Genomic DNA, 12,871 nt, shown 5'->3' on the forward strand with positions numbered 1-12,871 from the left:
AGTAGTTTTTACGTGAAAGAGTAACAAACATCCATACATCCATACATCTATACATCCATACATCCTTACAAACTTTCGCCTTTATAATATTTATTAGATATAATAATAGGCAGAATATTTGCAAATTGTATGACTCACTAGCCGCCCGGCGCCGTTGCGCTTGTCGCACAGATTTTGTTCGTGGTGTCCTCTCTATAATAATACCTCAATGGCCGTTTCCTGTCTACGGCCGTTTCCGATTTCCTGGAAATTCAAATTCGGAAACGTGTTTTTTTTTTTTAAGTTTTCTAATATAAATTTTAGTCACACATTTTATTTTTCATAATAGCAAGAAAAGTAGTCAAGTTATTATGACAGATAAATTATTGTCAAAGTCAAAATAATGTCAAACTTGTAGTAAAATGGTGGAATTCCAATTTATTTTACAATGCTTGCTTTGAAAATAATTGTTGTTGTAGAGACTTGTGATTAATTGAAATACCTGCTTAGAGTGTTTATATAACAATGGCAACTTTAATTGATAAAATAGAACAGTTAATTAAAAGAGAGAAGACTACTCCAGAACGTAAGAAGGATGATACCAAAAAGTCTTCGAATGAAATTCTTTCAGAACTTTTTAGTGCTTTCAACGCTGAACCACCTAAAATTGAAGAAATAAGTGTTAAGAAGGCTAAGAAAAGTAAAAAGAAACATAAAAAAGAAAAGAAAAAACGAAGCCATTCTTGCAGTAGCACCAATTCAGATAGTGATTATTCTCGTAAACACAAGAAGCGAAAGAAAAGCAAATCAAAAAAACATAAAGACCGTTCACCATCGCCGTATCGTTCCAGAACTCCAGTTAAAATCAAAACAGAGAGCAATTCCAAAATTAAAAATGAAGTCAAAATTAAGAGCGAGACTAAAATTAAGGATGAGTATAAAATTAAGCGTGAAGAAAAATTACCCAGCATCAAAACCGAGGATAAAAGTGTACGAAGTTTATCTCCGCCTGTCGAGAGTTTTGATGCTAGTCTTATCCCAATGCCAGACTCGCCAAAAGACATGTCAAATGACCAAACAGATTTAAGATATAAGTTAGATAAGAAACAGGAATCTTCTGAAAATGACAAAGCCAAAGGTAGAATACAAATTAAGAACTTGAAATTTAGTGCTGTTTTTGAAGAAACTGTGAAAAAAGCTGAGGAAGAGGCTAGAAAGAAAGCAGAAAAGGTTGAGGAGGGTGAATACACAGACACTTCAAGTAGTTCGGACAAAGATGAGGACTCAAATTCACAATTCCCCAAATCCTCAGACCCTGGTGGGATTTTAAAGAAAGCTGCTGAAGAAGTTAAAATGTAAGTTAACTATACCTTTATAATATTATGTTTTTGCGTTTAGCCTTATTCTATTATAAAAAAAAGACGTGTGGCACTCGGGGACTGCTGCGGCATAGCATGTATGCCTTCAAGCCACACCTCCGTGCCCGTCGGAGTGGGGAGCGTGAGGTTTTTTTCGTTACGGAATTTCTAGATTCGGTCCCCGCGCTCAAGGCCCGCAATAGAAGCAATGCAATAGCTTAAAAAAAATAGTTACTAAACATGATTAATGTCTTACCCTCTCATAACACTATTCAAGCTTCCTTCCATTTTTTGTGCAATCTTGAAGTTGCAATATGAATTTACATGCAATTTTGACTTATGTTTTAGGAATCTTCACTTAAATATAATGACAACCAAATATACATTTGAGATTTTAAGTAGTCTTTAATATGTAATTGAATTGCAAAAATTTATGCATATTTTTGCAATTCAAATGTTTATTTAATTTATTACTAATAAACCTTAATTTGTAGTATAGTAATTGTATTGTATGCCATTTTGTTGGCGAATTGTGCGGACGTGAAATTTATTGTAAAAACTTTATAACCACATTTCATACAAATAAATTTTCATTTCATTTCATTTGTCTGATTATTTTAGCAATGAAGAGGAAATTTTAAAGAAAAGCAAAGCTGCTGAAATTGCACATAAGTCTTCCCATAGAGATAGAAGTACATCCAGAAAAAGGTATGATAATTTTTTATGTATGTCAGTATAATAAAAAATTTATTATACTGACATACATACAAAGATGGAGTTGAATCCTATGGAAATAGAAACTATGTATGTTTTCCATAAACTGTGTAGTCGAAGCCGAGGGCGAATCGCAAGTATATGTATATATGTCATGATATTATATTTATGTTATAAATATAGTAGCTTTCCACCCGCAACTTTGCCCGCGCAGTCAAAGAATAACCCGCACAGTTCCCGTATGATTTCCGGGATAAAACCTATCTTATTTCCCGGGGTAAAAAGTTGCCTATGTCCTTTCTCGGGTATCAAAATATCTCTATACCAAATTTCACGCAAAATGGTTCAGTAGTTAAGGCGTGATTGAGTAACAGACAGAGTTACTTTCGCATTTATAATATTAGTATAGATACAATTAAAATTACAGATCATCAAGTAAAAAGCGTTCACGTTCTCGTTCCACCTCCCGTCGACACCATCACAGATCAACATCGCGAACAAGAAGGTCAAAGCGATCCCGATCACGGCGGAGGTCCGAGTCCAAGTCTAGACGAAAGTCCAGGTCTCGTAGCAGGCACAGGTCTGGTTCGAGGAGCAGGCACTGGCCGCGGCATACTTCACCGCGACATAGAAGTAGAAGGTAAAATGTTTTGTAGTAGCACCACAGAATACATAATAGTAGCTAAACGCTACAGAACGGACACTCCGCCTCCTGTTTAATTTTGGCAAATTAAACACTTACCTCACCCCGCACGATCATGCTATAAATGGCCCGCATTTTTCTGCGAGGACGATACACAACGAAGATTGACAACATTAATCAAATTGACTTACAGTAATTTTATTATTTTGGATTTGTGATTATGGTTTTTCGTAGAAAATGGTTAGGTATTGTGCTGTTTACGGATGTATTTTTTTTACGCTAGTCACAAATGTGCCAACCATAAAGCGTTAACACACACATTTGCAGTCTCTACAGTGTGACTGTCAAAACGATAATTTTGTATGGAGTGTCCGGGGTGTGGTAGCAGTTGAATCTTTTTAATGAACAATCATGTTTTTTTCTAAGTTAGAAAAGCTTTATATGGTAGAAATAGAATTTAAAATACAACTAAAATGTGGACAGGTGGACATCAAATTATCTATATGAAAAAAAAAGATGGGTTGCACTGCGGGAGTGCCGGCAGAAGTGAAAACTTGATTATTAACGTTGAGCATGTTTGATATTTTGAAATGGTATCCGTCTTACGCTTTTTCGATCAGGTCACATGTCCTGACGCGAGTTTAAGATTTTATACCCATTACAGAAAAAGTGCTCAACGCCGCTAAAGAAGTTTTCACTTCAAAAATTTAGATTTATAACAAAAAACTTTACAATACACAGATCATCGAGTGGTGTGAAGTTAGCGGATAGTGAAAAGAAGCGTTTGCTAGAAGTGGCTAGACGTAACGCGATCAATATGTTAAAGAATGGTGCAGTGCCTGCGGGCGCTGCTGTGTTACCGCCTCACACTAGGAACCAAGTCATGGCCGCTATACAGTCTGGAGGTAGGGAGAATGATATTATTAAACTATAAAAGATATTCATGTACTACATTATTTAGTGTGACACTGTTTCCATATTGACCCAGTGTTAATTTTTTTATACAATTTAAATAAAGTTGTACATATATAGCTCTTAAAAAGATCATTACAAGTTACAACCTAAAGCATATTCAATGAAATAAATATATAAAAATGCGTGTTCCTTATTTCATGGAATTTTTAGAAAATTAAACACTACTGTAGAAATTAGATACATATTTCTAAACTGAATAATGAATATAGGCTGAATTGTTATTTATATTCTTCCCGTCGGAATATCAGCCATAGTAATACTTTTTAAGTAAGACTAGCCAGGCATACAGGTGTGTAATAAAATAATATTAAAACTTTCAGGTAAATCAGTAGATGAGTTGACGGACTTCTGTAAACATTTATCAAAGAAAGAGGCTCTCGGGGAATTGTCATCAGTATCATCCAATGATGATAATATGAGTGAGAATGAAGACACTATTGCCTTCCATCATCCGTTCCTTGTGAAAGAAAAGGCACCTATTGTGATGAATATTAGAGTAAGTTGTTTTATAAGTATAATCAATGAAATATATTTGGCAGTATGTGCAAATATGTAAAGGAAAACTTGATATTCTTATTGCAACAACCAAAATTGTGCAAACCGTTTATATTCGTAAATGTCTAAGCACGACAAACACATGTTTCAAGTAGGTAATTACTTTTTTTCTAGATATTAAGAATTAAATTAATTAATTACTACCCTAACATATCTCAGTAGATTTTTTTATAATTTACTATAATTTCTTAATAAATAATTATTATTTATCAGGGAGGAGCACCCCTACCACTAAAGTCAAGTACACTACCAATAGCTAATAAGGAGGAATTGAGGCTACAGTTTCCTGTATCGTCAGGGAGTCAACATAGAGAGAAAGCATCAGAATGGGTGCCGGTGTCACCCAAAAAGGACAATATGGTAAATGTTTAAAGAGATTTTGTAGTTTTTATTTGTTATTAATGCAGTTAATACTGAAAATGTCAAAATACTATTTATTCTAGAACATATAACTTAATTGAGTAACGATTGGAAAATTTTGAGATATTGAATATTATATTTATTGCAAAGAGCCAAATGTATTTACTACTTGTTCCGGAAAAAACACATCTTCATTTCTTATATTTTTTTCATTTTTTCTTACAGCAAATCGCAAAGTTAAACTCAAAATCGGAAACAAAAGCAATACTAGGATTTGATCCAATATCCAAGTAAGTTTGGTAAATCATTTCTACAAGTCTTTCCTCTCCTCATATTTTATCTTTATGTCCACGTTCCTAAATGGTTATTTTAACAAATTGTTGATTTCATGCCTTAAATGTTATAAAATCGCAAAAGTTGAATAGCAATATAATTATGTTTCTTACTATTTGCAGAAAATCGGAACCACTAGCATTGCCCGCGCCGCCAGTAAACCCACCCGCCTATATGAAAAGTTTTACTACTGGAAGTCGTAAGTATAAATTTTAATTACAAAAAATACTATCTCATAAGACTAAAATGTATGTATGTAGGCAGGAATTATGTCGTTATCTATTTACGATAGATATTGTTTCAAATGGTTTTGTCTTTAAAATCTATCAGAAAATCAAATCTTTTAAATATTAGCAAACATATTATACTTATTGTTACCAGTACTAAGATATTTAGTAGAAAATATGTTGCCGAAAGTTTGAACCAAAGCAAAAGAATTGAAATTTATATGAAAATGTTGTTTTCTTAACAGAATTGAACTCAGTGCCTGCTATAACAGCGGGACCACAATATTCTCCGGGCGGTGACAATCCTGCTGTGGTTAGTATTATATTATATTTTAATGTATTCAATAAGTTACTGATAAATTGTATACTTTCTTTAAATAGATGATCCGAATAGGGTTTTCGTGTATCATTATGACCGGGTTGATTGCTTCTACAATATATTCAAAGGAATTGTTTACTGGAAGTTGATCCAAATTAACAGATTATTTTTACAATATTCCAATATTTTTGCCTGGATCCGATTATGCAGTTTTGTTCGTAATAATAGTGTGATTAAATAACTTGAAATTTACAGGATGTAGCTGCCATCGTTTCACAGAAGCTGTCAATGATAAGGAGGGAACAAGAACAAAGCGAGATGCATACCATGAGAGGTGTAAGTAAATTGGTTCCATTATATTAAAAAAGGGCGTGTGTGTCGACCACGCGCGCCTGTGAAATGAAGTGAATGTCTGAAAGTGAAACTTCTTTGGCAAGATTGAAAGATACCGAAATCGTCGCCTTACTTCATGATGTGGCGGTATTGCCATGACGCGAACTTGAAATTTCAATCTCAAAGTAGTTTCACTTCAAAATAATAAATAGAGGTAATAGTAATTTATAATATACTTATATAAATGAATACATCATTCCAGTTCGGCTGGTCAACAAACCCGTCGCTAGGCCAGTTCACCGGCTCTACGGGCGCGAACATTCTGACGCCTCGCGAACTGGCGGCCGGCTCGCAGGCCTGGGCTAAGAAGGTAACTCGATGAGAGCCACATATAATATTTTAATATTGTAATATTATTACTAAATAGTAAATACAGACATAGCACTAACACTAATATGACTATAGTCCTTTTCACCTATGATGATTCCTATGACACTTCATCGTGTTCCGAATTACGTATTTCATGTTTTCAATTTTAGCACATAATATTTTTAATTTATGGCGGCATTATTACCAAAAATATAAAAATGAAACATCTTAAGCTAATAAAACAAAAACAGTATTTTATATAATGAAAAATAAAATAAAATAACACAAAAAAATAATACTTGAGCAATTCGTGTACCTGACATGGAACGTTAAAAAAATATAGGGTTGGAAAATCATATAATGTACGAGTCCGTTTATTCAAATCGATTTCATTTCTATATAAAATATTATCGATTATCGGTAACAATTGATACGATTTCAGTAAAAGACATCATCAGACGTGTCAAAAATCGATATGACACAGAAATCATATTAGGTGAAAAGGACTATGGATGTGGCTTAGGTACATACATAGGGTAAAGAATGCTTAGATGATTGACTAGATTAGAAGACAAGCAATAGGTTAAAAAAGTGATAGGTGAAAATATTCGATATAATAAATGGATGAGGATTACTGTTTTATATTCTCTTTGCTTCAAACAAAAAAAAAAAATAAGCTTATTACAAGAAGGGGTTTATTATAATAATGAGAACTGTAGGCAGAATCTGGTCGGTAGGAATCCGACATAACCCACGGCCCCTTCCCCGGAGGTCGTGGGTATCTATGCAAGATTTCCCCACTTTAAAAAAAAGGCAGAATCAGCTAGGAATAATGTCAAGGTACTTAGCATCTTCAAGGAAATACTACTTCACAGCAATTTGCAACTTAAAAATATCGCGCATTCTCTCAATTGATTTTCCTAATTTTCATATATTTCTGTATTTCATTAATATACCAAATGTAATGAACGTTTTGAATGAAAACAAGTATGCATTGAATATAATAAAATATTTTATTGAACAATTTTGTGCTATTGAGGTAATGTGTGACTACTTTTACAAATATCAATTATCACAAAATATTATGGTTATAGAGTCGTATCTTGTGATATAAAAGTTAGCTTGTATCAAGTATCGTATTAAATGAAACCAGACTATTCCCTTTTCAAATAAATATAAATCTATAACTATTGTTATCAATATTTTAAAATGCTCTAAGATTAAGTGTAATTTGTGCGCACATTGAAAAATGTATTTCTCCTAAACTTAACGGTCAAATTTATTCAATACGTCCGTGCGAAGCTACAATTCGCTTCGCACTGACATTAATTCACATTTAAATCGTGTTTAAATTCCCATATATTTATAAAAACCATTTTGAAATATATATAATTTCTGGTTTTGTTGAATACAGCATGCTATCTGAAAAAATTTTCTTTCAGCCGTGCTCGCTGCAGTCGTACAATGGTCCAGTCGTCTCGGTCGGGATTCATAATACACAGTATTATATTTTCCGACCGTTTGTGCTTGTGTGATGGTTACGATTACATTATTTGTGTGACGTCCATAAATTATGTGAGGATTTTCTGAAAACCAGTAACCTTTTTTTTAGGCTACATATTCATTCTCGTGTGGAATTGAAAATTAATAAGTAACGGTCGCGAACCACGAAGAATTTCGTACGTTGACTATGCCGTACCATGATGTCTTAAAGCAAGGTTTTTCAACCTGTGGGTCGCGACCCCCAGGGGGGTCGCGAAGCCTCTACAGGGGGGTCGCGAAGCTTATATAGTGAAGTTGCTAAAGGTTGGGAAAGCTACAGCAGTAAAAAAGAAACAATAACATTTATAAATATTTATTAAGAAAAAAGGTAACTAAAAGACATGCTTAATCATTTGTATGAAATAAACAAAAAATAATAATAACTTCTGAGATCTTTTCCATCATAATCATTTATCCATCATTCATCAAAAAATAAAAATAAATTATGAGGACCGATAATGCGACGGTTGCGCTTGTTTTTCATTCACCAATTTCTCCCATCGTGGATCTGTTTTTGCTACATTCAGAATTAAATCGTTTTCCAAATTTAAACGATTTCTATGCTTGCTTTTTATTTGGGCCATTGACGAAAATGTCAACTCTCACAAGTACGAGGTGGCAAATGGAATCAAACACTTCAAAGCTTCTGTTGTTAATTCTGGGTACTCGAATTTCCTTTTTAACCAAAAGGTATCCAAATTGACAGATTTAAATTCCAACTCCAGCATCCCATCGGCAGATAAATCAAGCAATTTTTCTTTGAGCTTAGTTGTCAAATTTGCCTCATTTATACATGCAACTAAAAACGGATTTAAGATCCACCGTTGCCCAGTATTCTTCGATATCTCTTGCAGTGAGAAATAACGACACAGTTCTTCTTTTAACTTTTCCAACACCATTATCATACCAGGTATAAATTCCTTGATGTTTATCTCACACCCGACTTCTTCAATGAAAGACTGTGTCGCAGAAAATGAATCTAAGTTGTTTTGATTTAGAGACGATAACCACAAGCCTATTTTTTTACAAAGCCATGGATTTTATCTTTGGCAGTGATGACATTTTCATCCCGCCCTTGAAGACTTTTGTTCAATATACATGCACAAATAAATGTATTTAAATGCTCAAATAAATCAACAAAAAAAACAACGGGTAGGGGGGGTCGCGACATATTTCTTCATACTAAAAGGGCCGTGGTATGAATAAGGTTGAAAAACCCTGTCTTAAAGGAGTTATATTTCCAGTGTGGACAAACGACAGCGTTATATAGGTCGGAGGAATTACCGTATTACTGCAATAAGACATCATGAAAACCGCCTGGTATCTCTGTCAATCAAACATATTAATTCCCTTTAGCACAGATTGACGTCATTACATTCTTGGTAGTTCGCGACCGTTGTATGTCTATTTTATTCTTGACATAGGGCGGATACATACAAAAATAAATCATAAAACACTATATGCTTCCTAAATCCTGTACACTCGTATATCCATGCATAGATGTTTATTCATTTTAGGTTTTATACCGAAAAGGTAAAACGGGACCCTATGATTGAGACCTGGCTGTTTGTAGGGGTAATTTCATCCCCCTTCATGAAACTTGCAATCCATCCCCATGTGTAATTTGGTGATATATCGCTCGAGGTTTGCGACGACAGCCATCCTAAACATCTCACATAATTAATGGACGCCCCCTAATTTCCCATTTTCAAAAATCTTAAGTATTGCGATGCTATTTCGCTTGATGTAATGTTTTCGATGCTAAAAATAACCTTCCATTTTCCGAAATAAGACAGAAATTAGATAGTACCTACTAAATGAATTGACCTAGAAACTTATTATTAGTTTTTAATTCACCTTTATCAATTTTGTACGTACGCACGTTGATAAACTCGGTTTAAAATTTAAACCGAGATTATCGATGTGACTGTAAAACTTTAAATGTAAAATTCAGCACATTTACACTGACATGAAAGTGCTCCAGTCAGATTTCAGGTTATACTGCCATACATATTATATCTTATCGTAGTCGGATAATATTGCATAAGATCGATAAATATCAATTGTTATCAAACTTTCATAATAATCCATTTATCTCTTCTTGTTTGTTATTAAAACCTTTATCAACGTTGAATGTAGATAACCTCCATCAAAATACATTACCTATGAAAGTTTAACAAAATCGCTGCACTTACAAGCTATTAAGTAGTTTATTCATTATTAAAACTTCAAAAATTTATTTTGCAAATGAAATTTATAAATATTTGAAATCAAAATAAGAATGAAAAATAATCACTTCAGATTCTTAGAAAACTGTAATATAAGAATCTCTCCTATGAAAAATATTTCAATACAATTATTTCCTTTGGGTAAAAGGCTTTTTCAATCTTTACATGACCTTTATATCTACTGAATTTGTTAAGATTGCATAAGCCTTATATCTACTGAGTTAGGTAGATCATACAATGTACTTGTAACCATCACACACGGTCTTTTATTTACCTGTACGTGTAACGAGTGAACTAATTAGTTCATTTGTTACACTGCGTGAGTCTTTGCACAAAGTGGTAGCTCTTATGCCATAAAATTGGCATATTAGATATCACTAATACATGCATACAAATATTCAGTCTTCCCCACATTGAAACACAGACTAAAATTCCACTACATGAAAAAACAAGGCTACTCCATGCATTTTAGTCCTGGAATGAAGCCAGTGATTCTTTTAACAATTTATATCGTACTTACGATGCTGTTATAAGAAAAACGAGGCTTATAATGGGGAATTCGTGAATATTTGTTGCAGCTTTTAAAAGATAAGGAGACGCGAGCACTACGTTAGACGCATCCACGTCGACCTTACGTTACTTTTGACGCGGTAAGTATTCATCGATGGGGATAAATAGTTGTAGGATCAGTGGTATAACATTCTGTTCAATTAAATGATCATTTTTTTCATAGGTGTTAAAGCAACTTGGGTAATGAATATTGTTCTGTGTGTATAGCATATTACGGGAATAATTTTGGGTCTTGGTATAGGATCAGTTGGTGCGAGCTGCCCCGGTGGAAGGTGGGATGGGAATGCACCTTCTGCAGAAGATGGGTTGGACTCCGGGTCAGGGTCTGGGTAAGGAGGGCACGGGGACCCTGCAGCCTCTGTTGCTCGAGGTCAAGTTGGACACGCGAGGGTTACAGGCTAAAGAAGAGGTCAGTAGCCGATACAATAAAGGAGTAAGTAAATTATTTACTATTACGGCTTCGCGCTTTTGAGGTGGACTCTGCATGTAGCTTAGCCGCGAGTGTGATTTGTTTAATAGAATGTGAATGGACTATTTTTAATTGGTCTACTGTATATGCTCGTATTATGTGCTGCAATGTGTATACTTACATGATTTGTTAATTTTTTATTTAATTAATTTAACTTTATTTATGTGTTACCCTGTGTTGTATAATCCATAACACAACAGTGAAACAGTTTATTTTAAAATATATTTTTATATTTTGCATGTGTACACTGTTGGTACTTGGTATAAATTAGGGATGTAACGATACCGATACCGATACCGATATATCGGCCGATTAATCGGCAAGCCGATATATCGGTATCGCCGATAATAAAACAACCGATACCGATATCAAACAATTCAAAAAACCGCGCCCAATGAACGATGCGGAAGGCCGCCCGCGCGTGCGCACTTAGTTTTCTGAAAAAACTACCAATAGTAAACTTTTATTAGGTACTGATTGTATATGTATTACTTAAAGTTTAACTGACTTTGTAAAATAATAATACTAAAATAAATGGTTTTGTTGTTTTTTGATTTGGCATTTTTATTTAAAAGAATACGATTAACAGTTGAGTCTCTGTTAAATGTTGGTAACTTTTTATGCATAATTCACTATTTATTTTTCTACCAAGCCATCGATATCGGTATCGGTATCGGTATCGCCGATACATTACTACAAATATCGGTATCGGTATCGTATCGGCAAAATCATGTATCGTTACATCCCTAGTATAAATGGTATAAGATACCAGATTTCTAATAGAATCTAATATTTTTGGGAAAATGTACAAATTTATAATACCTCCCATCATACAATCTTATGTTTTTGTAACTTATTGCATTGAATTACCAATATAACAAAACAACTGGGTGATGGTAATAAATATTACAGGTGCACTAACTAATTCTGATTGAACAATTATAGATGAAACAAAATAGAATGTGTAGACGTGGTCCAGCGCCGCTGGTTGCAGGCGGCAAACATCCAGTCTCACTGCTTGGCGAATATTGCTCAAAACAAAAACTGGGACCACCCGAATATAACCTGTGTTTTGAGTGCGGACCGGATCATAAGAAAAACTTTCTTTTTAGGGTGAGTTCAATATATTTAATGGATGTTCTCAAAAAAGATGGAAATCCTTACCAATTTTTGTCACTCCTATTATTAACGAAAAATAATTTCCGTATTATAAGATAAATTGTAATTACCTAGTTGATTAAAAGAAACATAATAATATGTAATAGGTTACATTGGTAAATATAGCTAGTTGTAAATTTGTTACTGTATTTGACATAATATATTGTGCAATAAGTGAGGGAGCTGACATAAATTGTTTATCTCTTTCGCACACTCCTTCAGCTTACTTGAGGTTATCTATAACTATATAAGAGGCATAGAAATTTTACAAAAATAAATATTAAATTAATTCCTTTGTGTCAGTAACAACAATTTGAGAGATCATTAAAAGGATAATATTAGCGAAAATAATTAAGATAATCTTTCTTGCTGTTTACGGCTAAGGAGAAAGAAAAAAAGTATTTCAAATTAATGTTGTTTTTAAAATATTACATTATTTTTCACATCAATTTTCATATATATCTATTCTTTTCTTTATTAAATAACAGGTAAAAGTGGCAGGTGTGGAATATCAACCAGCGGTGGCGAGTGCAAATAAAAAGCAAGCGAAGGCTGACGCAGCTCAGCTGGCTTTACAAAAACTTGGTATTGTGACATGAATTGATTTATATGTTTGTATATAGTGTGTTAGGATTTATACAGCAATAAAGATTTTAAGAGTTTATATGTTGTTGTTTTATTTATTGTTAACCATCCAGTATATTGTCTATTGATAGTAAGGGGGCGTCCATAAATTACG

General features: G+C 33.7%; 1 protein-coding gene across 4 annotated transcripts; it reads left to right on the forward strand.

Annotated features, from left to right (window-relative positions):
• Window positions 1-392: 392 nt before the first annotated feature.
• Son (Son RNA binding protein) lies at window positions 393-12,796 on the forward strand. Of its 4 annotated transcripts, none has more exons than XM_090109215.1 (14): window positions 393-1,334; window positions 1,959-2,045; window positions 2,479-2,691; window positions 3,436-3,599; window positions 3,990-4,165; window positions 4,438-4,584; window positions 4,810-4,874; window positions 5,040-5,116; window positions 5,390-5,457; window positions 5,719-5,799; window positions 6,059-6,166; window positions 10,747-10,938; window positions 11,920-12,087; window positions 12,621-12,796. In XM_090109215.1, the coding sequence occupies exons 1-14, from the start codon at window positions 505-507 to the stop codon at window positions 12,729-12,731; spliced, it is 2,487 nt and encodes an 828-aa protein (XP_089965341.1). In that variant the 5' UTR covers window positions 393-504; the 3' UTR covers window positions 12,732-12,796. The 4 variants fall into 4 exon arrangements, with proteins under 4 accessions (XP_089965341.1, XP_089965342.1, XP_089965344.1 ...); XM_090109216.1 differs by having other exon boundaries at window positions 10,747-10,914; XM_090109218.1 differs by lacking the exons at window positions 11,920-12,087; window positions 12,621-12,796 and adding an exon at window positions 10,514-10,585 and having other exon boundaries at window positions 10,747-10,887.
• Window positions 12,797-12,871: the final 75 nt, after the last annotated feature.

Source organism: Colias eurytheme, chromosome 14, assembly GCF_061535395.1.
Source record: "Colias eurytheme isolate Ceu_HAF_F1 chromosome 14, ilColEury1 Martin Lab GWU primary, whole genome shotgun sequence".
NCBI lineage: Eukaryota > Metazoa > Arthropoda > Insecta > Lepidoptera > Pieridae > Colias > Colias eurytheme.

Bases quoted from the DNA above. Each gene is read 5' to 3' on its own strand.
- Son (XM_090109215.1), top strand. From the start codon at position 505: ATGGCAACTTTAATTGATAAAATAGAACAGTTAATTAAAAGAGAGAAG. The intron at 1,335-1,958 runs GTAAGTTAACTA...TGATTATTTTAG, and splicing joins GCTGCTGAAGAAGTTAAAAT to CAATGAAGAGGAAATTTTAA. The intron at 3,600-3,989 runs GTAGGGAGAATG...TAAAACTTTCAG, and splicing joins GGCCGCTATACAGTCTGGAG to GTAAATCAGTAGATGAGTTG.